We start from the raw sequence: 27,420 nt of genomic DNA, 5'->3' as shown, positions 1-27,420 counted from the left end.
CCTACCGTCTGGGCGAACCAGTCCTACCGCCTGGGCGAACCAGTCCTACCGCCTGGGCGAACCAGTCCTACCGCCTGGGCGAACCAGTCCTACCGCCTGGGCGAACCAGTCCTACCGCCTGGGCGAACCAGTCCTACCGTCTGGGCGAACCAGTCCTACCGCCTGGGCGAACCAGTCCTACCGCCTGGGCGAACCAGTCCTACCGTCTGGGCGAACCAGTCCTATCGCCTGGGCGAACCAGTCCTACCGCCTGGGCGAACCAGTCCTAGAACCAGTCCTACCGCCTGGGCGAACCAGTCCTACCGTCTGAGCGAACCAGTCCTATCGCCTGGGCGAACCAGTCCTACCGCCTGGGCGAACCAGTCCTACCGCCTGGGCGAACCAGTCCTATCGCCTGGGCGAACCAGTCCTACCGCCTGGGCGAACCAGTCCTACCGCCTGGGCGAACCAGTCCTACCGTCTGGGCGAACCAGTCCTACCGTCTGGGCGAACCAGTCCTACCGCCTGGGCGGACCAGTCCTACCGTCTAGGCGAACCAGTCCTATCGCCTGGGCGAACCAGTCCTACCGCCTGGGCAAACCAGTCCTACCGCCTGGCGAACCAGTCCTACCGCCTGGGCGAACCAGTCCTACCGTCTGAGCGAACCAGTCCTACCGCCTGGGCGAACCAGTCCTACCGCCTAGGCGAACCAGTCCTACCGCCTGGGCGAACCAGTCCTACCGCCTGGGCGAACCAGTCCTACCGCTTGGGCGAACCAGTCCTACCGTCTGGGCGAACCAGTCCTACCGTCTGGGCGAACCAGTCCTATCGCCTGGGCGAACCAGTCCTACCGCCTGGGCGAACCAGTCCTACCGCCTGGGCGAACCAGTCCTACCGTCTGGGCGAACCAGTCCTACCGTCTGGGCGGACCAGTCCTACCGTCTGGGCGGACCAGTCCTACCGTCTGGGCGGACCAGTCCTACCGTCTGAGCGAACCAGTCCTACCGCCTGGGCGAACCAGTCCTACCGTCTGGGCGAACCAGTCCTACCGTCTGGGCGAACCAGTCCTACCGCCTGGGCGAACCAGTCCTACCGTCTGGGCGAACCAGTCCTACCGTCTGGGCGAACCAGTCCTACCGTCTGGGCGAACCAGTCCTACCGTCTGGGTGAACCTGTCCTACCGCCTGGGCGAACCAGTCGTACCGTCTGGGCGAACCAGTCCTACCGTCTGGGCGGACCAGTCCTACCGTCTGGGCGGACCAGTCCTACCGTCTAGGCGAACCAGTCCTACCGTCTGAGCGAACCAGTCCTACCGTCTGAGCGAACCAGTCCTACCGTCTGAGCGAACCAGTCCTACCGCCTGGGCGAACCAGTCCTACCGCCTGGGCGAACCAGTCCTACCGCCTGGGCGAACCAGTCCAAATCCGCTTCCCGGATTGGTTAAAGCAGGGGTCTCAAAGACTGAGCCACTGTTCTAGCCACCTGTGTTGAAGCAGGAATATCCATAAAACCTGGCCTGTTGGTGGCCCTTGAGGACTGATTTTGAGACCCCTGGTTTAGACCAAATCCTCTTCCCTTGCCCCCTACCAAAATCCATCTGTGGATTTGGCACGGAACAATCAGCGCGGATCGCCCCCCCCCCCATCACGGATTCAGCCGTGTCCACATTTTTAACAATCCGGGCCCGGATTTTGGATTGATCTCTGAAATAAAATGATAGATCCGAAAAACTGCAGATTTGCCTTTTTGAGACTAATCCGTGAAAATCCCCGGTTGCAACGGAACCGGACAATCGGGGCGGATCCAAAGCCGAAAAAAAATAAAAATCCACCCATCCCCACTACAGTCTAAAAACAAAAACGAAAAACAAACATGTGTGTGAAGAATAAATGCTAGTGACAAGGGCAACGTCTAGTGGCAGTGACATCATATACCTACACCCCAACCATCACAAGTCTGATTGCAAGCTCTGTGGAACAGGCCTTCACGGTGTGTGCAACGGTCTGTGTGCAGCTCTGCATACTCTATCCGCGCTGTATTCGAATAGATATTTGTACACACAATATATTGGAGTTATATCACTAGAACACAGTGATTGTGTAATGAGCTGGATTTGAGTATGTTTGTAAAAGTGAATGCAGCTTTCTTGCCTCTTATTTCCCACCACAGCTCAATGTTTGAAACGAAACAGATCCATCAAACCTGCCAGAGAAGATCAGCTGAAATGACGGGAATTAAACAGCTGTATTTTTATATGCGTTTCAGAGAATTTCCAAAGGGCATGTCTGGGTTTAAATGCATTGCTTATTTTAGTACTGACATTATCTTTGCTGAGAAGAGGGGGCCACTAGGGGAGACGGCAGACTCTGCTTCCTATTTCGGCATATTCTCTTGTTTCTATGTTTTCGGAGTAGATACCGTAATACATAACAGATAAATGTGGGAAAAGATATTTCTTTCTGTCTGATTGATCGTTTCAAGCAATGAAGAGCATACAACGCCCCCCAGCACCGAATTTCTAATACAATTGGTAATAATAATAATAATAATAGCATGTTCTTGTATAGCGCTGCTAGTTTTACGTAGCGCTTTACAGAGACATTTTGCAGGCACAAGTCCCTGCCCTGTAGAGCTTACAATCTATGTTTTTGGTACCTGATGCACAGGGGGATAACGTGACTCGCCCAAGGTTACAAGGAACCGACACAAGGAATTGAACCAGGTTGCCCTGCTTCAAACAGTGCCAGGCACTGAGCCGCTCCGTTTCCAGTCAGGATTGGGGATATAATCACCTCATACAGGCCTATGTTTACTACGAGCTAAATAGGCCCTTCGGTTTCTTCCGGCACTGGAATGTGTCTTGTGGAATAGCACTGCTGAGTAAACATGGGCCACACTGTTTCAATTGTCAGCCACCAAATCTACCCAAACACAAACTTGTCATCCATTGTTCTACTAACGTTCTGTCATTAGGGTACATGTCTATTTAAAGCAGTATGTGGCGTTTCAAGGTTTTCCCGCACAGTTTACATGAAATTAGATTTGGAAAGATCCTTCTCTGGGAGAACAACATGGCTTCCGGGCTCAGAAGCGAACAGAATCACGCAGCTACATTAGGTGTTGACACTGTGGTTGCCATTGGTGACCTCATTGCATCTAAGATACGGACATTTGTATTTTTTTCCCCCAGCCTGGTTTCACAGAGCTGGGAGCAGCATCGTGTACCCTGGATTAAATAAGGGCTAGTACATTATTTCGATATTAATGGGATTTCTGTCCTAGCGCCGTTACTATTGTGTTGAATTTCATGACATTGCATTTCAAAGAGTCTCTGGCCTTGCAGTGATCGGGCTGCACTGTTATAAAAAACACACGCAGCTCCAATTTTCTGCTGCATGATGTAGGACGAAAATAATCTTGAATAAACACTGCAGTGAAAGTCACAAAGACACGCAGCGTCGTTCATCCATCATCATGTCACTGCGCGGTGACAGCCTTCCTCCGATGAATTTGCTGTCCCTTCACCATTGCCTTATATCCTTGAAATCTGCTTTTCCTTAAAACTGAACGTGTCATTGTGTGTACAAACAGTGAAAACTTAATACGAGTGATTGCTTCTAAACTCCTTGTATCGGCTAAGAAGAGAGAGAAATATGGGAGCTCGGAACCAGATATGGCACACGCCCAAATAATATGTGCCTACAAGAACTCTTTCTACTGTTCCTAGTGCGCCGCTAGGAGAAAATAAGTGCATGTTGCCATGATTCACTGACGGTTATGCCATTATCCAATTAACTGCTATAACATGAGCTGAACGTCAAAACATTTTTGTTTCTTGATGTGCTTGTAGGCCAGGGGTTCTCAACTCCAGTCCCCCCCCCCCCCCAAACAGGTCAGGTTTTCAGGATATCCCAACTTCACCACAGGTTGCTCAGTCAAAGACTGAGCCACTGATTGAGCCACCTGTGCTGAAGCAGGAACTGATGGAGATACCTGTGCTGAAGCTAGGACTGGCTGTACCACCTGTGCTGAAGCTGGGATATCCTGAAAACCTGACCTGCTTGATGAGTCCGTTGCAGAGCATGCTTTCACTATTGGTATTGTTTGTATGCATTTCTAAACTATTCTCTAGCTCTGCGATGTCCACAGGACCTGTTAACACGTTTCATTATTTTCCTTTTAGGGAATGTACATCAAATCCACGTATGACGGACTGCACGTGATCACCGGAACAACGGAAAATGTAAGCGCAGTGGTAAAACCATATCCACGGAATGTGTTTTGAGCTTGAGTTAAAAATAAATGGCTTAAAGCAGCAATATGGGTTATTTTTTATATATATATATATATATATATATATATTTTTTTTTAATTACAGGTTTGAAGCGGGGGTCTCCTGAGATGAACTGTGTTACTTTCCGCTCCGGGGACCCCCTGCTTGCAGAGATGCTTACTCCGTAGGGGCTGCTGGTATCTCTATAGAGTTTAAAGGTCCAGGTCACACGGACCAATAGGAAGGTTCACCGGATGACATCATGGCTTGCTATTGGACCGTGTGACGCGGCACTTTTAAACAACGCCATTAGATTAGGCACACAATTTCTTTGCCTGAAAGGATACCAGCACCGCTGTGGAGGTAAATATCTCTGGAAGCAGGGGGTCACCAGAGATTAAATTAACACCACTTCATAGACCCCCTGCTTCAAACATGTAATAATATATATATTTTTTTTTTTAAGTTGACCCGTATTGCTGCTTTAAACCTTGTCACACAATGCATTTATTTATAAAATGTTTAACCAGGAAATAATACATTGAGAGTTGCCTCCCGTTTTCATGTATGTGCTGTACATAGAGTTATAAAAATACATGGTTACACATTATATTTACAGACATTTCATTGACAATTAGAGACAATATATGTTATGGGTAAATTTAACAGTTGTAGAAAAGATTAAATATGAGACAGCTGAAGTCTTGAAAGAACTTAGACTGGTGGCGGCTGTGAGAGTCTACGGTAGATTGTTCCAATTTTGGGGTGCACGGTAAGAGAAGGAGGAGCGGCCGGATACTTTGTTGAACCTTAGGACCATGAACAGTCTTTTGCAGTCAGATCTCAGATAAGTGCTGCATGTGGTAGGGGTGAGGAGCTTGTTCAGGTAGGCGGTAGCTTGCCCAGAGAGTATTTGAAGTCAAGACAGGAAAGGTGAACTTTGCATCTGAACTCAAGTGATGAACAATCTAGTTCTTTGAGCATTTTGCAATGATGTGTCTTGTAGTTACATATGAGGACAAAGCGGCATATTGAGTTCTAGATGTGCGTTTGGGGTGCTGTACCATATATTATGTCCCCATCAGGCCTGTCCCTAGGCATACCTCAGGTAATGGACCGCCATGGGGCGGTAGGTCTCAGTGGTGGCTAGAGGGAAAGTGTAACAGCAGTGGTGGGGGGGGAGGGTGTTGGGGAGCTGAGGGCATCCTTGTTGGGGCTTACTAAGGGTGGCACATACCATAGGGACGAGACTGTTCTCTACAGTCTATAATTGACATTAGCATCAGATGTGCGATGCGCTTTCTGACCAGCAGGCTTAGGGAGGACTTGTTTCTATAAAAGTACACCCAGTTTGGCATAGGTTTTGGATGCATTGACCATACATTGTCACTGTAGTACACAGGTCGTGGTATGAGAAGGAAGTGAAAGCAAAATGCAGCAGGATTACAAAGTACCTGTTATTGGAACCATATTTTAGAAGTTATAGCAATATTTTTATGCCATGTAGACATGCATTTCTCTACTTCTATGCATTTCTGAAGATCCATATTTTTTCAGACGTTAAATAAGTTATGGTAGGTAAAAAAAGTGACAAAAACTCTCCACCAAAACTCTCCACCGTACAGTAAACATAAATACCACTTGTGATACATTTTCATGTCTTAGACAGGTTTGCAAACCTGCCTCTCCCCATTATCTCTTAGCATACATTGCTTCCACTGCAGCCAGGGATTCGGGGTAATGACAAGCAATTTCCATGGGATTCTTGGTAATGAGCACTCTTTACTTCTCATCCATTTTAACACGGACCCCTATAAGCTTATGCCTGCCGTATGAGAAGTGAAGAGTGACACTGTGTGTTCATCTGCATGTCATTACCCAGAATCCCTGGCTGCAATGGAAGCACTCTATGCTAAAAGATAATGGGGACATACAGTGTTGCAGACCCGTCTGGGACATGTGGCTGTGCTCACAAGTAGTATTTCTATTTACTGTATATTGTATCATGGAATTTTGCTTGTAAACGCTACAGTTTTGAGGAATTTAAAAGTGCAGTTTAATTAACAAATGCTAGTGGAAGAAGGGCACAATAAACTCCAATATAAAGGACAATGCTCCTTGAGTATTCACACTGTACACCTCCAAAAACTGTTCTCCCTATAGAAAATAGACCCCAAAATCCGTTAACAGATTTGGTCGGTTTTAATCCGTGCGGAGTCACCAAAATCTGCCATTGGATACAACCCGTGGACGGAATTCTAGAACCCAATCCACAGATTGAATCCGACGACGGGTCGCAAAATCCACGGAGTGTAGTGGTAATAATAATTAAAAATCTGCAAAGCACAAATCGCGCTTTTTGAGATTGATCCGCTGAAATCCACGGACCAAAGGAACCGGCCGATCTTCCCTGCTCTAGTTTATTGGCAATCAAAGGCCACGTATAAAATGATCTCCCAAGTACTGTAGTGGGGCAATCACCAACAAGACTCGGGTACATGCTGGGTGCATGCTGGGTATATGCTGCAACATTTCTGCAGACAGACTAATGGCCCATCGGATTAACAGCGGTGGTCCCTGGCAGTCCCATTCAAACGGAATGGGACTGCAGGGACCCCTGCTGTGTTAATCCGATGGGCCATTAGTCTCTGCAGAAATGTCACTGACATGTTGCAGCATGTACCCAGCATGTACCCAGCATGTACCCAGCATGTACTTGGGTCTTGTTGGCGATAGCCCCAGATTTTCCAAGGCAAGTTTAAGGCACGTTTTAGAATACTCGTCGGCGCACCTGTAAATTGTGTTCAACATTTTTCACTACAGTCGCCTCGGGGAGAAGGTATTTTATATAGAAAATGTCTCTCTTCCTTTCTCTTGGGGATTGAACCCGACCATACCCGGAATTTAATTAATTATTGATTATCAAGGAAGCTGGCGGCAGCTCCTCCTACTGGTGAGTACGTGTTTTTCAGTGATGGATGTTGTATTAATTTAGGTCTTTTACAATCACTGGCCTAGAGTAATCAAATGATGTTACAGTAAATCGGAGTTACAGTAATATTGCACCCCGGTACACAAAAATATATCAGGCGCTTTTACTTCAATTTTATTACCTACGTCATCAGCATTTTGGTTACACTAGACTTGCTAACCCCCCCCCCCTTCTTCACCCACCCCCACTTGGCTACTTAATGGCCGTTCTATACAGTGTGCAGCCGCGCGGCCGCGCATATCTATGCGAAAGCGCGTGCACGTGCCGCATGCTGTTCGTGTATATACTGTGTGAGTATACTGTGTGAGTATACAGTGTTTGTGTGTGTTTCTGTGTATATGTGTGTGTATGTGTATGTATATGGGTGTGCGTGTGTGTTTAATAAATTACACATATTTATTAAAAAAAAAAAACATTAATAACATTTTTATTTTTACCACACTTGTGTAGACAAACAAATACATACACACACACACATACACATACATATACACACACACATATACACACACACACATACACATACATATACACACACACACACATTGAGCGCAGACAGCGGCGCGAAAAGATGAATTTCTTCATCTTCGCCGCTGTCTGTCGGCTCCTCTCTCCCTGCCGTGCGCGCGCGGCCCTTGTATAGAAAGGCTGACTGACGTCAGCCAACTAAAAATCCGCGCGCGCTGCGTAGCACGCGCCCGGCACTATAGAACGTGCCTAAGTGGCTAGTAAACATTCGCACAGTTTTACTAGCCGCTAAAGCAAACAAGGGGTTAACCGCTACAACCCTCCCTGTAGGCCCAAACCACCCTCCCCGGGGCAATTTCCTAAATTAATCTGGTAATGCGTTTTGTCTCTAGTCAGGTTATTTGAAGGAAAATTCGGAACCTCTGACACGAAAATGCAAAATTCTTTTTGTAAGGAACTGAAGTAAATCACGCCAAATCTCAGCCTCAGAATCCATTTATATTTATGGAGACAAAGCCATGACAGATAGGCTAAAACTTGGGCCATAAACCCATATTGCCAAGTTATCAAGTTGAATCAAATGAAAATGCTTTTATTAAGTCTAGTCTGACAATTCATTTGAAATAAAAGGTAAAAAAAAAATGACAAAAGCAAACGTATATTTACGGGTTTCTCTCTCCTTCCTAAAACCTCTATATTGAAACCTCTTTTACACGTGGAACATTTAAAAGGGTGACGGGTGAATCAAAGTAACTGTATCTTTTTCAACCTCAATGGTCATTAAATGGAATGGAATACAGTATTGAATGGAATGGTTAGCAGCACTGATCCCATTTTGAGCATAGCTACGTATCAGGAGATAGGTTCACGGCAACTTTGTGAGCCATATTTACCTGGTTAATTTGAAAGCTGATCTGCATGTTATACAGTACCACAGTACGACTACACATTGTTACATTTGAATATACGGGGAGGAAAAAACCCCACTATTGTGGGTCTCCACAATTTTGACTGCTTATATTGGACCTTAACATCTACAATACCCTAAATCATCAGTTAGCAACAGTGCTTCTATAGGGGGTCACTTTCATGGCCTATTAAGGACAGATATTGTATTCCTGTGGTCATATTAGGCCCATTGGTGACCAAGATATTCTGGAGCACATTCACAATACTTGGAAAGTGATCAATATCTCTTCAGAGTAAAACACGTAAGAATTGCTATCTCCTGCTCTTGAACATAAAAAGCTCCTTTTCTGCCTTTCACAGTATCTTAAGTACTGTAATTGAAGCCCTTAGGATTTACACATACAGTATTTACTGTAAAACCTAAAATGTTATTAGATCTTAATCTAATTCCTAATAGTAGATGAAGATAAACTGATCAAACATATGACACAAAAACATGATACTTTTTCAACATTTATATATCCACAAATGATTCAACATTCAATATCCATGTGTGAAAAAGTATGTGACCCTATAGATTCAGTACCTGGTGGCGCCCCCTTGAGCAGCAATGACATCAACTAAGCATTTCCTGTAACTGCTGGTCAGTCTCTCACATCGGGGTTGTCACGCTGTTCTGCCCACAGACCAGACTAACCCCCAATACTGAGGTGGAAAGTGAGTAACCACGCACACGCAGTAGTGAGAGCGTCCCCGGAGTGTGGATTTGGTAGTGTGGTCAAGGCCAGGGATACAAGGGTAGATAGTGTACTTGCCAGATCCGGGCGTAGAGAAGGTGCCGTAGTAGGGTCCGAAGACAATGGTCGAGGGTAACAGAGTTCCGGTTAGTAGAGGTCCAAGTGCCGAGTTCGAGGGGGTCCGAGACGTAAGCTATGTCGAGTGGAAGCCGAGGTCGTAGAGCCAGAGACAGCAGGAAGACAAGCCGGTTTGATAACGAAGCTGAAACATAGAGAGAGCTGGGCACAGTATGAAACAGCACTAGGCAGACGAACTATGCAGAGCGAGGTTGGAGAGGAATCACAAGGGTAATAAAGTGAGGAGGACCAATGAGAGGAAGGGGCAGAGCAGAGGTGCGCCCCGGAGGGGCCCTTTGTGATAGGGCAGGGGTTAATGACCTGGTTTGCTGCAGGTGAATGGTAGGAGGACCTGAGCCTGTGAGCTGAGATGGCCAGGGGGTGGAGTTACCCGGCCGTTGCAGTGCATAAATTAAGTTGCACGGCGTGTGCTCTGTAAGAGGAGCAACAGTGTGTCCAGCGTCGGTGGCGTGCGTGCGAGCCGCAGGGGGGGCGGAGGACGGGCCGTGATGCCAAGCAGGGACAGAGGAGACCGCAGCTAGCAGTATAGGTAAGGAAGGGCAGCGCCGGGGGCGGCGTGTGCCCTGACTCCTGACAGTACCCCCCACTCGAGGACCGGCCTCAGGACGATCCATCCAAGGTTTGTGGGGAAACTTGAGATGAAAGCGTCTGAGCAACACTGGAGCATGAATCTGATCCAAAGGAACCCAGGTTCGTTCTTCCGGACCATACTCCTTCCAATGAATCAGGAACTGTAAATGACCTCTGGAAAAACGGGAATCTAGGATGGCCTGGACCTCGAACTCAGGTTGACCCTGTATGGAGATGGGTTTAGACCTTGGGACTTTGGATGGGAAGCGGGTGCTCTGGGTGTAGGGTTTGAGCAAAGAAACATGGAAAGCCGTGGGAATCCTCATGGTCGGAGGAAGTTGTAAACGGTAAGTGACTGGGTTAATGCGCTCGAGAACCTTGAAGGGTCCCAGGAATTTCGGAGACAGTTTCGGGGTAGGAGATTTCAGGTGGATGTTTTTGGCCACACCTTACTTCCTGGCTTGTATTCAGTTGCCTTCTGACGATGCCGATCGGCTTGAAGTTTGTACCTTTGGGACACGCCAGCAAGTGTAGATTGAATCCTTCTCCAGGAGTGTTGAAGGACGGATACCCGCGTATCGGCTGCTGGTACCCCTGAATGACTACTGGAGATGGGAAGACGAGCGGGGTGAAAACCATTATTCACAAAAAATGGAGATTCTTGGGTAGATTCCTTCTTGTGTGAATTGATCACAAATTCTGCCCAGGGTAGTAAATCGGTCCAATCGTCAAGGGCCTCAGATAGAAAACATCTCAGATATTGTTCAAGATTTTGGTTCATCCTCTCAGTCTGCCCGTTGGTTTGTGGGTGGTAGCCGGAGGAGAAGGAGAGGGTGATACAGAGCGATTTGGAGAAGGCCCGCCAGAATTTGGAAATAAATTGAGAACCCCTGTCGGTCATAATGGATGTGGGAATACCGTGGAGTCTAAAGATCTCTTTGGAAAAAATGTCCGCCAGAACCGGAGAAGAAGGAAGAGCCTTGAGTGGGATGAAGTGCTCCTGTTTCGTGAAGCGATCCACAACGACGAGTATGGTAGTCATTCCCTTAGAGGGTGGGAGTTCAACTATGAAATCCATGGAGATGTGTGTCCATGGACGTTCGGGAATGGGTAACGGAAGCAGAAGACCCGGAGGTTTGTGACGAATGGTCTTATTTCGGGCGCAAGTAGAGCAGGCATGGGTGAAGTCCTGAACCTCACTACCCATCTTGGGCCAGCAGAAGGTTCTTCCGATGAGATCCAGGGTTTTCTTAAAACCGGCATGACCCGCAGTCCTTGAGGAATGCCCCATTCCAGAATTTTCTGCCGGAATTGTGGCGGTGTGTACAAAGTACCCTCCGGAACCTCTACGCCACTGGGAATCTGAGATTGAGCTTTGATGATCTTGTCCAGAATATCGAATGAATTAGCAGAAATGATAAATTTGGCCGGGAGAATGGTTTCAGGGATCTCTTCCGACCTCTCCTCTGGGGAGAATTGCAGAGACAGGGCATTGGCCTTAACATTCTTAGTCCCGGGTATATAGGATAGAACGTAGTTGAACCTCGAGAAGAATAGTGCCCACGGGCCTGCCGCGACCCCAAACGGCGGGCTCCTTCAATATATAACAAGTTTTTATGTTCCGTAAGGATGGAAATGGGTACCCGAGTGCCCTCGAGAAGGTGTCTCCATTCTAGAAGGGCCATCTTTAAGGCCAAAAGCTCTCTGTTACCGACATCATTTTCTCAGCCGGAGAATTTTTTTTAGAAAAAAACCCGCATGGGTTTAATTTATCTTGAGGTCCAGCTCTTTGGGAGAGTACTGCACCGGCTCTTGACTCCGAAGCATCCACCTCGAGTATGAAGGGGAGGGAAGTGTCCTGATGGAGAAGGATAGGTGCGGAAACGAAGGTACGTTTGAGGGTCTCGAAAGCAGTGGAAGCCTCGGACGGCCAAATGGAGGGGTCGGCTTTTTGGTGAGATCAGTAATGGGGGCCACAATGGAGGAAAAATCCTGAATAAACTTCCTGTAATAATTGGCGAATCCGAGAAAGCGTTGAATAGCCTTCAATGTACTGGGCTGGGGCCATTCCAGTATGGCCTTCAGTTTCTCCGGATACAATGCTGAAGCCTTTGTCTTAGATAATGTAACCTAGGAAGGCTGTGGACCTCTGGTGGAACAGACATTTCTCAAGTTTGGCATAGAGATGATTGAGGCGAAGATGGGCAAGCACGAGCCTAGTGTGTAATACATGTTCTTGAAGGGTCTTGGAAAAGATCAGTATGTCATCTAAGTAGATGATTACAAAAACATTAAGTACGTCCCGGAAGACCTCGTTCATAAAGTCCTGGAAAACAGCTGGGGCATTGCAAAGGCAAAAGGGCATAACCAGGTACTCATAGTGCCCGCTGCGGGTGTTAAATGCGGTCTTCCACTCGCCCCCCTCTATTCTGGAAGCCAGAGGGTCACGTGGTGATGACTTAGCTCAGATAGTGTCAACTCGCCCTCTTTTCCAAGCACGACAAGGTCTGTTTCTTTTCTTACTTTATTTTGGAGAAAGCAGGTAAAAACAGTATCTTGTGTAGAGGTGTAGGTCTAATATCTCTGTGTGTACTTAGTAGTAAAGGGAGGTGAAAAGATAATCCTGCAGCACCATTACAGGGGTTACAGCGAGGTACTCACGAGTCCAGAGGAATGGTGGAAAGGAAGTGGCAATGTATGCTGGGTAGTAAGATAGTCTGGGGACAGACCATCTGTGGGCAGAGCAGAGGGGGAGAAAGCAGACTAGCCCATTAGAGAGAAGGGCTGGGGCTGCCATGGCAACTCACAGGAGTGTCTGGGGAAGCTACAACATGTAGCAATAATGTTGCATCTTTACTGCAGCAAGCTGCTGGGAGAGGGGAAATGGCACTGTATTTATCACACAAGCACTGTGTTTGTGTGCAGAGCAAAACACATACAGCTGGCACTAAGAAGCTGACAAGCAGGGCTGCGAGGAAGAAAGGGGGGGGGGTGAAACAGAAGTGCAGACAGGGGTATACCTGTTCCATGACACTCCCCGTCTGGTATCTGTAGATACCACTATATAACATGCTATGTGGAACATATGTGCAATGCAAACATAACATAACAATGCAAAGGTCCATATTCCCATAGCAAGGTGATACCGGCCGGTACCACTGGCATTAAAGTTCTTTGGCCAACCTTCCAGTAAGGGAAGCCGGGTGGATGCACAGCTCTTGGTTAGCTTGATGCAACACAATGTCTTTTGTAAGAGTCTCTGGCACTGTTTCCTTTTAGCCTTGTGAGAAAACAGTCCTTTTGTCTCTGCAGTTTTATCCACAGAGCACATCCCCTTGTAAGTGCACCAGTCGTGGTAGCTTGTCGCTCTATCACCTGGCGTTCGGCAGAAGGAGATGGCGTTTGGTTCCTTGCGGAAGCGGAACAACACTTCTGGAAGACTGGTTGTCGAATCTAGTCCAGTAAAGAGGGTGTCTCTCAGAGAGACTCCGTGAAGCTGAGTGCTGGGGTTGAACATTACCCGGATTTGATCGGGTTCCTGAGGGTGGTAGGCCCCAGGTGATCAGAGGTACCGACATTCTTCACCTTCCTCCATTAGAGGTGCTGGCTTTGCGTGGCCGGTAAGGAATATCTTTTGGATGAAGGCCACAAGGTTGTTTTTGGTCTCTGGTTCCCTTTGTAGGTCGCAGAGGTGCGAAGTGAACCTAGAGATGGCACGTTCTCCATTGTTTGGGAAGCGCCTTCTTGGTGAACGGAATGGTAGCGGAGTCACCCAACTGCTTAGTCCGTCTTTAGAGAGCTCCTTGACTGTTAACTTCGGGAATCCTCTATCTTCCCTTGATGATGTTTGCTTGTCATCGTCCCTTGTTGTCTGGAACGCTGTGCACCGTAGGTCATTGGTGCATTCCTCTTGCACGAGAACATCTCCCCGTAATTTGGTTAAGCGCTTTTGTGTCTCTTTGTTGACTACCATCGGGAGGTTATTGTCTCCCCGGACGTAACAAAAAACAGTCTCTTTTGCCCTAGTAAAACCCTTTATGAAATGTCTCCGTGGCTGTCTCTTTTTGGATGTGTGAGAGGACAGTCCTTTTGACACTGTGGCTTCACCTGTGGGGCGCAATCTTTTGCGGCTATGCCAGCCGTGGCAGTTGGTTGCTCTGTTGATTGATACTCTGTGAAGAGGAACAACTGTACGTCTTAGTTGTGCCATTGCACGCGGGAGTATTGTCTGATTGTTTATTGTTTTTTGGACGATCCCTTTGTCGGTCACCTTTGGGAGGTTACTCTCTTCTTTCGGTGGAATCGACTCATCATCCTTAGCTGTCTGGACTGCTGAGCATCCTAAGCCATTGTCGCATCTCATCGACGTGAGGATGTCTTTGTTGGCCTCAGGGGTATGACCTTGTCTTTTCTCTTCACTTGGCCCTTCGGTCACTTGGAGATGGCCAAGACATGGTTCAGAGAGAGATGTGTGTCCACATTCTGTCACCACCGTTCTGCGGGCATCAACGTAGTCTTGCCCGTGCTCTTTGTTGGTGCACGAGTTGCCCACTATCACCCATCCTAGGTCGAGTCTTTGGGCGTATGGTGCGTTGTGGGGTCCGTTATGCTGTTTACAGACTTTATGTACCCTCATGATGTCCCTACCGAGCCGCAGCAGGATCTTGGCGCCTTGTTCTATCGGCCGGATGTGGTTGGCTATTCCTTTGAGGGGGGGGTAATGGAGTGCCACGTCTGGTATGGGAATCTCGTCCCTGTTTGTGGCCATGTGGTTGCACTCGATGAGTGTGGGAAGGGGCATGTTCACTTTGCCGTCTATTGAACATATGGTGTAGCCATTCACTCTTCTCCCTGTGGTCTCCATTCGCCCTGCGCACGTTCTGAGAGTGTAAGGAGAAGCACCGTCTTTTATGTTAAACATGTCGAAGAACTCTGACCTGACCAGCGATCGGTTGCTCTGGTCGTCGAGGATTGCGTACATCCGAATAGCCTTCTCAGGTTGTCCCTGGGGGTGCACTGCGACAAGGCATATTTTGGAGCAGGACATTTTGTCACCTTCTTTTCCGCATACCTCAGTGCGCTGAGATGTGACAGATGTTTGTTGGCTCTCCTTCTTCTTTCTCCCTGCCGTGCTCCAATACGGAGGATGGGTTCTTGAGTTGGTGGAGTGTCAGCGCCTCTGGGTGTAACGCCGTCACGTGCTTGTCACTTTCGCACACTCTGCATTTGATCTCTTCTTTACAGTCCCTGGCTAGGTGAGTCGTGGAACCGCAGCACCTGAAGCAAACTCCGAATTCTCCAAGTAACCTCTTGCGTTCCTCTAGGGACTTCATCCTGAACCCAAAGCACTTGTTGAGTGGGTGTGGTTTCTTGTGTATGGGACATTCCTTGTTTGTGTCCCTTGGTTCCTTGTCTCCGGCGACTGACTGATCGGGAGTAGTTTGGGTCGTGGGAGGCACGTCCGTCCTGCGGGCCGAGATGGGTGTTTGGGGGTTACCATATCTCGTCGCTGGTCTCTCGTTCCTCAGGCTGCTTGCACTGTATGTGGTTTGCGCACCTAAGAAGAAGCTGGGGTCATTCCTCGTCCTTGCTGCTTCGCGAATGAAGCTCAAGAAAACTGAGAATTGGGGGTAGACGACTTGCTTCTCCCTTTTGTATTTGGAGCCTTGTGAGATCCATTTTTCTTGAAGGTTGAAGGGTAGCTTCTCCAGGATGGGTCTCACTCCACGAGCTGAGTCTAGGACGTTGAGACCTATTAAGGAATGGTCTTTCCTAGCAAACTCCAGTTCTTGCAGCAGGTCTCCAAGATCTCGTAACTTTGAGTAGTCTTTAGTTGTGATCTTGGGGAAGCTGTCGACTCTTTTGAAGAGCGAATCCTCGACTGCTTCGGGGCTGCCGTAGGACTCTTCTAGCCTTTCCCACACTAGGTCGAGACCTACTTGGGGTTGATGCGTGTTTGCTGCCCGCAGTCTTTTTGCGTACTCTCTGGATTCGTTCCCCAGGAACTTGACTAACAGGTTGAGCTCTTCCCTTGCTGAGAAGTCCAAGCTGTTTATTGCGTCTTAGAACGTGAACTTCCACGTCCCGTAGTTCTCAGGGCGGTCGTCGAAGCTGATGAGTCCTGTGTGCACCAGGTCACGCCGGATCATGTACTTGGCTATGTCTGTCAGACCTGAGGCATCGGCATGTTTGTCCCGTTCTGAGGTAATTGCTGGGACGGTCTGTGCGGTCGCCTCTTCCTTGGCGTGGACGCGTGATGGCTGCTGGCTAGTGTGAGGGGCTGTTTTCTCCCGCATGGGTGTACCTGGATTGCGAGCCTGTTGTGGTGCATCCGTGTGCGCTCTGGCAATTGGATCCCTGTTGCGGCTGTGGCTATCCCAGGCAGCATGTGCCATTGACGGAGTAGCGTCTTCTCCTCGTGGTCCTAGCGAGTCTTCGGTGTCTGTGGTGTCACTCCCTCCGTGTTGAGATGGTGCGCTGGTGTTTACACTGAAGAGGCTCCTTACGTAGTCTTCAGTGCGTCGGGCCGGATCCTCTGAGGCAATCCGTCTGTACGGTTGCTTCCCGCCGTCCTGTTGCGCGGCTGCTTCTAGGACTTCGGCTTGGCTATAGCGGCGGCGGCGGCGGCTTCCTTCTCTTGATTAAGTGCCTCTAGTTCCGCATCAAATTCGGCTTTCCTACGCGCAGTGGCTGCAGCAGTAGCGGTGGTGTTAGCGGCGGCGTTAGTGGCAGCAGTGGCGGCATTAGCAGCGGCGTTAGCGGCAGCAGTGGCGGCAGCAGTGGCGTTAGCTGCGGCTGTCTGTTCCTCCTCTTCTATGCACGCTCTTCCTGCTCTTATGGCTGCCTCTCTGCGACTATATTCGGCCCTGGCACGTGCGGCCTCTGTGGAGGCTTGCGCCTTTGTAGCGCTTGCGCTAGCGCTGGACGCGTTAGATCGCGCTGATCTTGCTGGCCTTGAAGAATGCCTGGATGTGCTTGAGCGCTGCAATGCGGTTTCCAGCAAAAGGTCTTTCCTCTTACTCTCGGCTTCCGTGATAGAGGTTCGCACGCGGCTGTCACGTGTCAAGTCAATATTGAGCTGTAAGTCCCTTTCTTGCAGGCTTTCACCGGTGTTAGCCCTGGCCAGGTAAGTAACGTATGCCTCTGACAGTCTTTGGTAGCGTGCGTGATCTATCTTTAATTGAGTTATTGCCTGCTCGAGCTGTTGTACAGAATTGCCAGCGCCGGCGACATTGCATACCCCAAGTGCGGTTGTTTCCCAGGCCAACTCTAATTTGGCGCGGTGCGCTTCAATGTCAGTCTCATATTTTTCGCGGGCCTTTTGTGTCAGTGTGACTGTCCGTTTGGGCCTTGCGCTTGCCTGCGCCTATTGCGGTTGCGCGGCGTTCTCTGTGTCAGAGTGATCACTTTCCTGCATGATGTCTGGTGAGGCTCTGAGTTCTGCCATGCTGTAGGTGTGTGTAGGCCTTTTGCCAGTGCGTGTGGCGTGCGGTCTTTTACCTTGTCAGCGATGGGCGTCTGTCTCAGATGATGCCGAGCGGTGTCCTGCAGCGTGCAGCATAGGGGTAGCTGTACTCACAGGTGTCCGGTGGCTCTGACCCGTGTCCTGGCGGGTGTCTGGTGGCGTGGCCCTTGATGGTGCTGGCCGTGGGGACGTGCGCAGGGGTAAGTGGGAAGGTGGCTCCTCACTATGGGGCTGTGCAGGGGGTGAACTCAGACAGAGAAAAAGGCAGTAAGGTTTGTGTAAGGAGCACTGTTTGTTGCAAAGCTGCTGTGCAGTGTAGGCTGCTGCTTGTCTGTTAAGGCTGCAGGCTGTGTGCAGTTTGAGCTACTTGGTGCTTCCTTTGTCTGCTGTAGAGGCTGCTCTGTATTAGCTGTGTAAGCTGCTTGCTTGTACTGCTGTAGAGGCTGCTCTATATTGTCATGGAGTCTGGAGTAGCAGCTCCTGTAAGTGTCTGTAAGGCACACGATATCTTTTCACTATTCTGGAAGCCAGAGGGTCACGTGGTGATGACTTAGCTCAGATAGTGTCAACTCGCCCTCTTTTCCAAGCACGACAAGGTCTGTTTCTTTTCTTACTTTATTTTGGAGAAAGCAGGTAAAAACAGTATCTTGTGTAGAGGTGTAGGTCTAATATATCTGTGTGTGCTTAGTAGTAAAGGGAGGTGAAAAGATAATCCTGCAGCACCATTACAGGGGTTACAGCGAGGTACTCACGAGTCCAGAGGAATGGTGGAAAGGAAATGGCAATGTATGCTGGGTAGTAAGATAGTCTGGGGACAGACCATCTGTGGGCAGAGCAGAGGGGGAGAAAGCAGACTAGCCCATTAGAGAGAAGGGCTGGGGCTGCCATGGCAACTCACAGGAGTGTCTGGGGAAGCTACAACATGTAGCAATGATGTTGCATCTTTAATGCAGCAAGCTGCTGGGAGAGGGGAAATGGCACTGTATTTATCACACAAGCACTGTGTTTGTGTGCAGAGCCAAACACATACAGCTGGCACTAAGAAGCTGACAAGCAGGGCTGTGAGGAAGAAAGGGGGGGGGGGGGTGAAACAGAAGTGCAGACAGGGGTATACCTGTTCCATGACACCCTCACAAATGCGGATCAGGTTGTAAGCCCCCCTAAGATCAAGCTTAGAAAAAATGGTGGATCCTTGTAGTCTGTCAAATAACTCGAAGATGAGTTGGAGCGGATAGCGATTTTTTACTGTGATGCGGTTAAGACCACTGTAATCTACACAAGGTCTGAGCGTACCGTCCTTTTTTTTCACGAAGAAGAACCACGCGCCAACAGGCGAGGTAGAGTGCCGTATAAAACCTTTCTGGAGATTCTCCTGAATGTAGTCCGCCATGGCGGTGGTCTCAGGGACAGACAGAGGATAAGTTTTGGATTTGGGCAAGATCGCCCCAGGAACCAGCTCGATGGGGCAGTCGAACCGGCGATGCGGGGGTAAGAGATCAGAGTAGGTCTTACTGAAGACGTCCCAGAAGTCCGCATATGCCTCCGGAAGAGTGGAAGGAAAAGGGGGAGGAATCTCCAAGCCGGCAAGGAGGGTAGCGGCACTGCCTTGTTCCGCGGAGAATTGCCACTGGATAGGAACCCGATCTGTCCAATCAATGCGCGTGTTGTGCTTCTGGAGCCAGGGCAGACCGAGGATAACTTGGACCATGGGTGAGTGGAAGACATCGAACGTGAGATGTTCGCAATGACCGTCCTTCGTGGACAAGGTAAGTAGAGAGGTCTCCAGCGAGATGAAGGCCGGCTGTAGAGGACGTCCGTCGATGGCCTCTAAGCCTATGGGTGACCTCGATCATGGGAATGTTGTTCAAGGTTGCGAACCTCTGGTCTATAAAATTCCCTCCTGATCCCTAGTCGAGGAAGGCCGAGGTAGAAACCAGGAAATCCGTACCCTCCAGGGTAATCGGTAACATAATCATCTTTGGGAATTCTTCCCTGGAAAGGGGGCGAGAAGTGATCGTACCCAGGGAGAGCCCCACATTACTCACTGGGTATCTTCATTTCCCGGCCTCAGCGGACAAGCGCGTACCTGATGTTCAGGGGATCCACAGTAAAAGCAGAGACTCTCATTCCGACGACGAGTCCTCTCCGCACCCCGAAGTTGCTGACTGCCAATCTGCATTGGTTCGGAAGTATCAGGAGGTGGTAGGATAGCCGGAGGATTCCTGAAAGACATGGAAGGAACCGGGAAGGATACACGAGTAATGAACCGGGGACGCTGGCGTTCGTGTCATCTCTGTTGCAGACGCTGGTCCACCCGAATGCAAAGAGAAATCAAATCCTCCAGGGAGTCTGGTCGAGGTTGAGTCACGAGTTCATCCTTCACAGGCTCGGACAACCCCTGCCAGAACACTGCAATCAGAGCCTCCTCGTTCCACCGAATCTCCGCCGCGATGGTCCGAAATTCTAAAGCATATTTTGCTACGGACCTACGACCCTGAGCAAGGTACATCAGAGCAGAGGCTGCAGTATCCGAACGAGACGGAGTGTCGAACACCTGTTGGAATTCCCTCTTGAAGCGGGAGTAATCCGTGGTAAGCTCAGGCCGTACGTCCCAGATGGGGGATGCCCAGGCCAGGGCACTTCCTGTCAAAAGAGAAAAAATATAGCCCACCTTGGAGCGATCAGAGGTGAAGTGACTAGGGGTCAGTTCAAATTGGATCTCACACTGGGTCAGGAACCCACGACAACCCTGGGGGTCTCCGGAGTATGGTTTAGGTGCAGGAATCTTTGGTTCCGAGGCGGTAGCCCCTTCACGACTGGGCGGGGTTAGGTGCGGGGTGCGTGTTACTCTGGGGGGAGCCTCCTGGAGTTTGAGGTTTGAGAGTTGCTGCGTGAGAGTGGCTACTTGGTCTCCAAGAGTCTGACAGTGTTGTGTCAGTGCCGTCAGTATTTGGTTCATGTCCAGAGGGGGTCTGCGTCGGTTGGGCTCTGCATAATGTCACGCTGTTCTGCCCACAGACCAAACTAACCTGCAATACTGAGGTGGAAAGTGAGTAACCATGCACCCGCAGTAGTGAGAGCGTGCCCAGAGTGTGGATTTGGTAGGGTGGTTAAGGCCAGGGGTACCAGGGTAGGTAGTTTACTTGCCAGATCCGGGCGTAGAGAAGGTGTCGTAGTTGCGTCTGAAGACAGTGGTCGAGGGTAACAGAGTTCCGGGTAGTAGAGGTCCAAGTGTCGAGTTCGAGGGGGTCCGAGAGGTAAGCTATGTCGAGTGGAAGCCGAGGTCGTACAGCCAGAGACAGCAGGAAGACAAGCCGGTTCGGTAACGAAGCTGAAACATAGAGAGAGCTGGGCACAGTATGAAACAGCACTAGGCAGACGAACTATGCAGAGCGAGGTTGGAGAGGAATCACAGGGGTAATAAAGTGAGGACCAATGAGAGGAAGGGGCAGAGCAGAGGTGCGCCCAGGAGCCCTTCGTGATAGGGCAGGGGTTAATGACCTGGTTTGCTGCAGGTGAATGGTAGGAGGACCTGAGCCTGTGAGCTGAGATGGCCGGGGGGCGGAGTTACCCGGCCGGTGCCGTGCATAAATTAAGTTGCGCGGCGCGTGCCCTGTAAGAGGAGCGACCGCGAGTCCAGCGTCGGCGGCGTGCGTGAGAGCCGCTGGGGGACGGAGGAACGGGCCATGATGCCGAGCAGGGACAGAGGAGACCGCAGCCAGCGGTATAGGTAAGGAAGGGCAGCGCCGGAGCCGGCGTGTGCCCTGACTCCTGACAGGGGTTGATGCATTTTGGCCCATTTCTCCTTACAGAACTGCTTCAACTCAGTGACATTTGAGGGCTTCCTTGCACGGTCAGCTCGCTTCAGGTCCTGCCACAACATTTCCATGGGGTTTAGGTCTGGACTTTGGCAAGACCATTCTTAAAAAAAAAAAAAATCTTCTGCAGCCATTCTTTAGTAGATCTAATTTTATGTTTAGGATCATTGTCTTGCTGCATGACCCACTTTCATTATATACTGTAAGGTGGGGCCTCCCAAACTCACCCCCAAAGATCTACCTAATTATTTAAACACCTGATTCTAATTATCCGCTTTAATTTAGCAGATAAAACCAGGGTTTCACTTACTTTTGCACGTACCCCGACTCTTAATTACTCATTGTTCGTCTAATTCAAACATCATTTTGTTTCAAAAGACATGGAATTGGTTAATATAAACCCTATTGTATATTTAAGAAAAGACTGGTTTTGATTCAAGAAGGTTATCCAGGAAAATCTACAGAATTTCCGGAATTATCATTGGGGTTTGCAAACTTTTTCTCGCCACTGTATGTACTGTAGAGACTAGCAAAAATAAAACTATTACCATATTTTACAGAAGATACCTATGAAATCTTTTCCATTTCTCCGCTTTATGAATTTCAATTATAATACGCCCTCGGGGTTTTAGATTAATAAAATGCATCAAATACATTTTCATCATAAACAGCATCATATTTTGCCCTGTAAACATTGTGTTCAGGAAACTCATTTACAGAAATGGTGAAAACATCTTAGTAAATAAGAACTCGATTATCTTAAAATATCATCTGCGTCAGTACATATTTCATTGTTGTTGTATATTCTGAGGTATAGCCTTAGTGATGAAGGCTCTTTGAATATTCTACAATTGTCTGGTATTGATAAATATTAAAGGAAGAAATAGAGGACAGTTGCTTTTCATTGTACGGCTCATCTCTAACCTGAAACCAGGATACAGAGACACCGGTACCCGTATCCTTCACCCTGCGTGGGTCACTGTCCTATCCCGACCCATATGGGACTTTCTAGAATCCTGGGCTATTATCACCTGTAAGGCACTGTTAGTTCAAGTGTTATGGGTGTTGTAGGAGATGAGTGTAGAGGTGAGACGAGTGTAGAGGTATGACCAGGGAGACATATATTAGGGAAAATAAACTTTAGTCTTTTATTTAGCCCGTGTCTTCAAACAACACCTCTTTAAGGCAGCATACAAATAAACACACAGCCCATCCCCCTGTAAGGGCTAACTCACACTTCCCAGTCCCCATCTGCAGGGCTAGGGGGATAGGCCTCTTACTGGCCACTTACCCAAAATTCAAAGAGGTACCTGTTATTAGGGGATCTTACCCTCAGTCTGGGTTGGTGTCCATGGGGTTCACCCTCTGGTGGGTTTCAGTGGCCGCTGTGTCCTGGAATAGAGGGTCTGATTCCCTGGGATCCCTCTCTGTCAGCAAACACCTCCCATGTGCCAGAGCGATCCCCTGCAGTTCTACATTTCTGATGAGCCAGATGGAAACTGTAGCTGCAATTAACCAGCTCCCTGCTGGACTCATCAGACCAATACAGGCTTTCTATTGAAGCCCTTTAAGACACAGATGTCATTATCTCCAACGTGTAGCTAAATGAAAAGGAATATTATAGTGTACATTATTCCCTCAATTGAAATATATGCAGTAACTTGGTTATGTTGGGACACTGTTGGATATAATAATAATAATAGCTTTATTTCATATAGTGCTTTTCTCCCAATGGGACTCAAAACGCTTCACAATTACAGTATAGTGCACAGTATTCAGCACATAGCAGTTTTTACAGACACAGTACCTGCCCAGACGAGCTTACAATTTATGTTATTTGGTGCCTGAGGCACATAGAGATAAAGTGACTAGCCCAAGGTGACTAGCAGCTGACACCAGGAATTGAACCAGGTTCCCCTGCTTCACACTCAGTGTCATTGTTTCCAGAGAGTCAGTGTCTTTACTCGCAGAGCCACTCCTTCTACTTTATTTCTTTCTGCCGGAACAGGCTGATAACCCATAGCAACCACTTTGTATATTAATCAATCTGTCTTTATATACAGTATGTTATCAGTTCCATTAATTTACTAAGTGTATTCATGGGCATTCTTGGAAATATGCAAAGTATCATAACATTGATCCACATGGCGCCAACGTTAGCTAAGGCAGACTGATCCATTATGGTACTTGGTAAAGATGCTTTATATCTGTAGAGTTTTGCTAGTATAAGAAGTTTCTGGCAGGGACACCAAAGGGCCCTACAACTCCAAATACACAGTAGTAGGACTTTATTCTACACAAACAGTTTCTACAGGTTGTCACCCAACAAGAGCCCTCAGCTAGTCGCTGTGCAGGAGCAGGAAGTTTCTGTGTCAGTGGATGAGCGATACAGTATGGTAGCCATGGTGGGTTTGGAAGGTCCTTAGGAGCAGCGTTGGGCACTATGCTTTTCTTCTATCCCGTGTCAGCATGTGAGGCAGCTGCAAATAGACAATCCATCTTATCATTGACTTCCATCTTGCCTACACTCAAAGTGAGTCCACCATGTGTTACAGCATACTAGAAGTGAGCCCATCATGTGTTATAGCATACAGGAAGTGAGCCCACCATGTGTTATAGCATACAGAAAGTGATCCCACCATGTGTTATAGCATACAGGAAGTGAGCCCATCATGTGTTATTGCATACTAGAAGTGAGCCCATCATGTGTTATAGCATACAGGAAGTGAGCCCACCATGTGTTATAGCATACAGGAAGTGATCCCACCATGTGTTATAGCATACAGGAAGTGAGCCCATCATGTGTTATAGCATACAGGAAGTGAGCCCATCATGTGTTATAGCATACAGGAAGTGAGCCCACCATGTGTTATAAATATAAAAGAGTCCAAGTAGAGTTGAGTCCAAAAGAGTCCAAAAGAGTCCAAGTCTCCCCCTCCCCTCAATATGACACACTCTCCCCCTCCCCTCAATATGACACTCTCCCCCTCCCCTCAATATGACACTCTCCCCCTCCCCTCAATATGACACTCTCTCCCTCCCCTCAATATGACACTCTCTCCCCCTCCCCTAAATCACACCCTCTCCCCCTCCTCTCAATATGACTCTCCCCCTCCCCTAAATCACCCCCCCGTCACATGTCAGCAGCCCACCCCCCCTTCACATGTCAGCAGCCCACCCCCCCTCACATGTCAGCAGCCCACCCCCTCACATGTCAGCAGCCCACCCCCCCACACATGTCAGCAGCCCCCCCCCTCACATGTCAGCAGCCCACCCCCACTCACGTCAGCAGCCCACCCCCCCTCACATGTCAGCAGCCTACCCCCCCACCTCTGCACCAACCCATTTTTCACAACCACCCCCCACCAGCCAGTTTTTCACACCCAACCCCCCACCAGGCCGTTTTTCACACCCACCCCCCACCAGCCCGTTTTTCACACCCACCCCCCACCAGCCCGTTTTACACACACACACACACACACACACACACACACACACACACACACACACACACACACACACACACACACACACACACACACACACACACACACACACACACACACACACACACACACACACACACACACATCCTCTCCCCGGTACTAAGCCCCGTCCCCCGGCATCCTGCTATTGAAAAAAAAAAAACTCACGGCCGCCGCATCCTCCTCATGCTGCTGCTGCCCCCGCGCACCGCAAAACACGGGGGCGGGGAGAGATGAATCGACCGCCATTTTTTAAAACTTTTTTTTTAAACTTTTTTTTTTTAAATTTATTTAATTAACTGGCGCCCAGCCGGAGTCATCGCGGGCCGCACAGAGAGGCCAGACGGGCCGCATGCGGCCCACGGGCTGGCTGTATCTTGTGCAGGCCTGGAGTACAGCATACAATAGGTATACTACGTAGGATGGTCCCTGGACTCAACCCAGGGAGCTTGAGGCCCCAAGGGTCTATCCTCAGCTCCCTTATTCCCTGGGGGAATAAGGTGTAGTTTTCCCACTCCCTTGCGGGAAAGGAATTAAGGTGGCCAGAGCCCTGGCTCCACGCTTCCAACTCAGAGAACCACTCTGGAGAGAACCCTAAATTTAGGCTGTGCAGCCCCTTATGTACCCAGGGGGAAGGTCATTGGTCGCCGCCCCTGATTGGGCAGAACACAGACCCCAAGCCCGCCTCTCCTGTCCCTCAAGGGAGCTGCTCACTGCAGGGGGAAACCTGGATTAACCCTAACACTGCACTGGTACCAGGGTTTATGTGTTAGGCAGGGCAGATTAGAAGCCAAGAGGATACATGTCTACACATAGAAAACCTTAGTGTACCTTTTACAGAACATTGTGTTAGTGTGTACAGGAGACACCTATTATTTATTATAAAGTGTCTTCATCCTTTTGCACGGTCAAGACTGTGTTCTTTCTTCAGTGCTAAAATGAACAAGCACAGTACCTGAAAAAGGTTCTTTGTACTTTATGTTGTGAAGAACACAGGCCACTATTAGAAAGAGCTCCTATTGCTTTCAACCGAAAAGATCATAGAAAATACAATAGTTTTGAGAGAGCCGCAGAGCTGTGCAAAGCTGCAAACCTTTGTGACTTGGGAGGTTCAGTTTGGGATATTTCTGAAGCGACGAGCATGTATTTTTATTACAGGACTTCATGCAGTCGAACAAGGACATCACATTGTTATGGGTATGGAATGAAGGAACCACATATCTTATACTATATTAGTGAATGAAAGCACTGTATGTTTGCCTGCCTGCCTGGATGTCCGGTGTCCCTAGGGGAAATCTCATTGGTCCCTTGGCCCGCCCGCCCCCGCACACCTCTCATTGGCCTGAGGCGGAGTGACGGGCCAAAGGACACACAGGGACACACAGGGACACACACACACACACAGGGGGGGACACACACACACAGACACACACACACACACACACACAGGGGGGGACACACACACACAGACACACACACACACACACACACACACACATTGATACACACACACACAGGGAACACAGGGACACACACACACAGGGGGGGGACACACACACAGGGACACACACACACACACACAGGGACACACACACACACACACACACACACACACCACACACACACACACAGGGACACAGGGACACAGGGACACACACACACAGTGACAGACACACACACAGTGACACACACACACTGTTACATACATTAGCGGGGCTCACAGTGTTAGCAGCACCCGCGCGCACCTCCTCCTCTCCCCGTGTCTCCCGCGCTTTCACCCCGACCCCCCCCTCCCCCGGCGCCGCTACAGTCAGCGGGACACACACTATTATTACCCCTTCAGCGCCCCCCCCCCCCCACCCAGTGTCAGCGGCCGTGCGAGACCCCCCTTCTATATCTCCCACCTCTCCCCCCCACACATATACATGCCCCCCCCCTCCCCGGCGCTACAACTCACCCCTCCCCGGCGGGGGAACAGCCAGTGGCCAGGCAGGCTGCCTCGCGGCGCCGAGTGCCCAAGATGGCGGCGCCCGGGACACAGCGGGGGAGCGGCCACAACACGCTGCCTCCCGCCTCAGATCCACGTGGGACCTGCCGGATGGGTGAGTGAGCGGCCTTCACCTCCCCTCCACCCCCCCTCCCGTGTCAGTGTCTCCCCGATACCCCCCCCCCCCCCCGGCGCCGCTACAGTCAGCGGGGGAGCGAGCGAGCGCCCGGGACACAGCGGGAGAGCGGCCACAACACGCTGCCTCCCGCCTCACATCCACGTGGGACCTGCCGGACGGGTGAGTGAGAGGCCTTCACCTCCCCTCACCCCCCATCACCTCCCCTCACCCCCTTTCACCTCCCCTCACTCCACTTCTCCCTTCCACCCCCCTTCACCTCCCCATTTACCACCCCCCCTTCACCTCCCCTCCACCCCCCCCTTCACCACCCCCCCTTCACCTCCCCTCCACCCCCCCTTCACCTCCCCTCCACCCCCCCCCCTTCACCTCCCTTCCACTCCCCCCCTTCACCTCCCCTCCACCCCCCCTTCACCTCCCCTCCACCCCCCCCACCTTCACCTCCCCTCCACCCCCCCCTTCA

The 27,420-nt window shown here is 49.6% G+C and overlaps 1 protein-coding gene and 1 long non-coding RNA gene across 7 annotated transcripts in view; one reads left to right on the top strand and one right to left on the bottom strand.

Moving 5' to 3' along the window:
- Positions 1–27,420, top strand: part of LOC142467326 (connector enhancer of kinase suppressor of ras 2-like) — a 497,579-nt gene that overhangs the window by 297,624 nt on the left and 172,535 nt on the right. For all 5 annotated transcript variants that reach the window (XR_012788363.1, XM_075572875.1, XM_075572877.1 and 2 more), the window contains exon 7: positions 4,163–4,222. Coding sequence is in view for 4 of the 5 variants with exons in the window: in XM_075572875.1 (XP_075428990.1) it covers positions 4,163–4,222 (60 nt within the window). In the remaining variant the exon portion in view is untranslated. The remainder of the gene's footprint in view (positions 1–4,162; positions 4,223–27,420) is intronic.
- LOC142467327 (uncharacterized) overlaps positions 1–27,420 on the bottom strand; it is a 99,225-nt gene that overhangs the window by 57,412 nt on the left and 14,393 nt on the right. Inside the window, exon 3 of one of the 2 annotated variants that reach the window (XR_012788365.1) lies at positions 23,072–23,829. The exons of the other annotated variant lie outside the window; for it this stretch is intronic. This is a non-coding gene — a long non-coding RNA (uncharacterized LOC142467327). Of the gene's footprint in view, positions 1–23,071; positions 23,830–27,420 lie in introns of those variants that run through there. 2 annotated transcript variants of the gene reach the window in all.

The sequence above is a fragment of the Ascaphus truei genome, chromosome 16 (assembly GCF_040206685.1).
Source record: "Ascaphus truei isolate aAscTru1 chromosome 16, aAscTru1.hap1, whole genome shotgun sequence".
NCBI lineage: Eukaryota > Metazoa > Chordata > Amphibia > Anura > Ascaphidae > Ascaphus > Ascaphus truei.
This window is presented reverse-complemented; position numbering and strand designations above follow the sequence as displayed.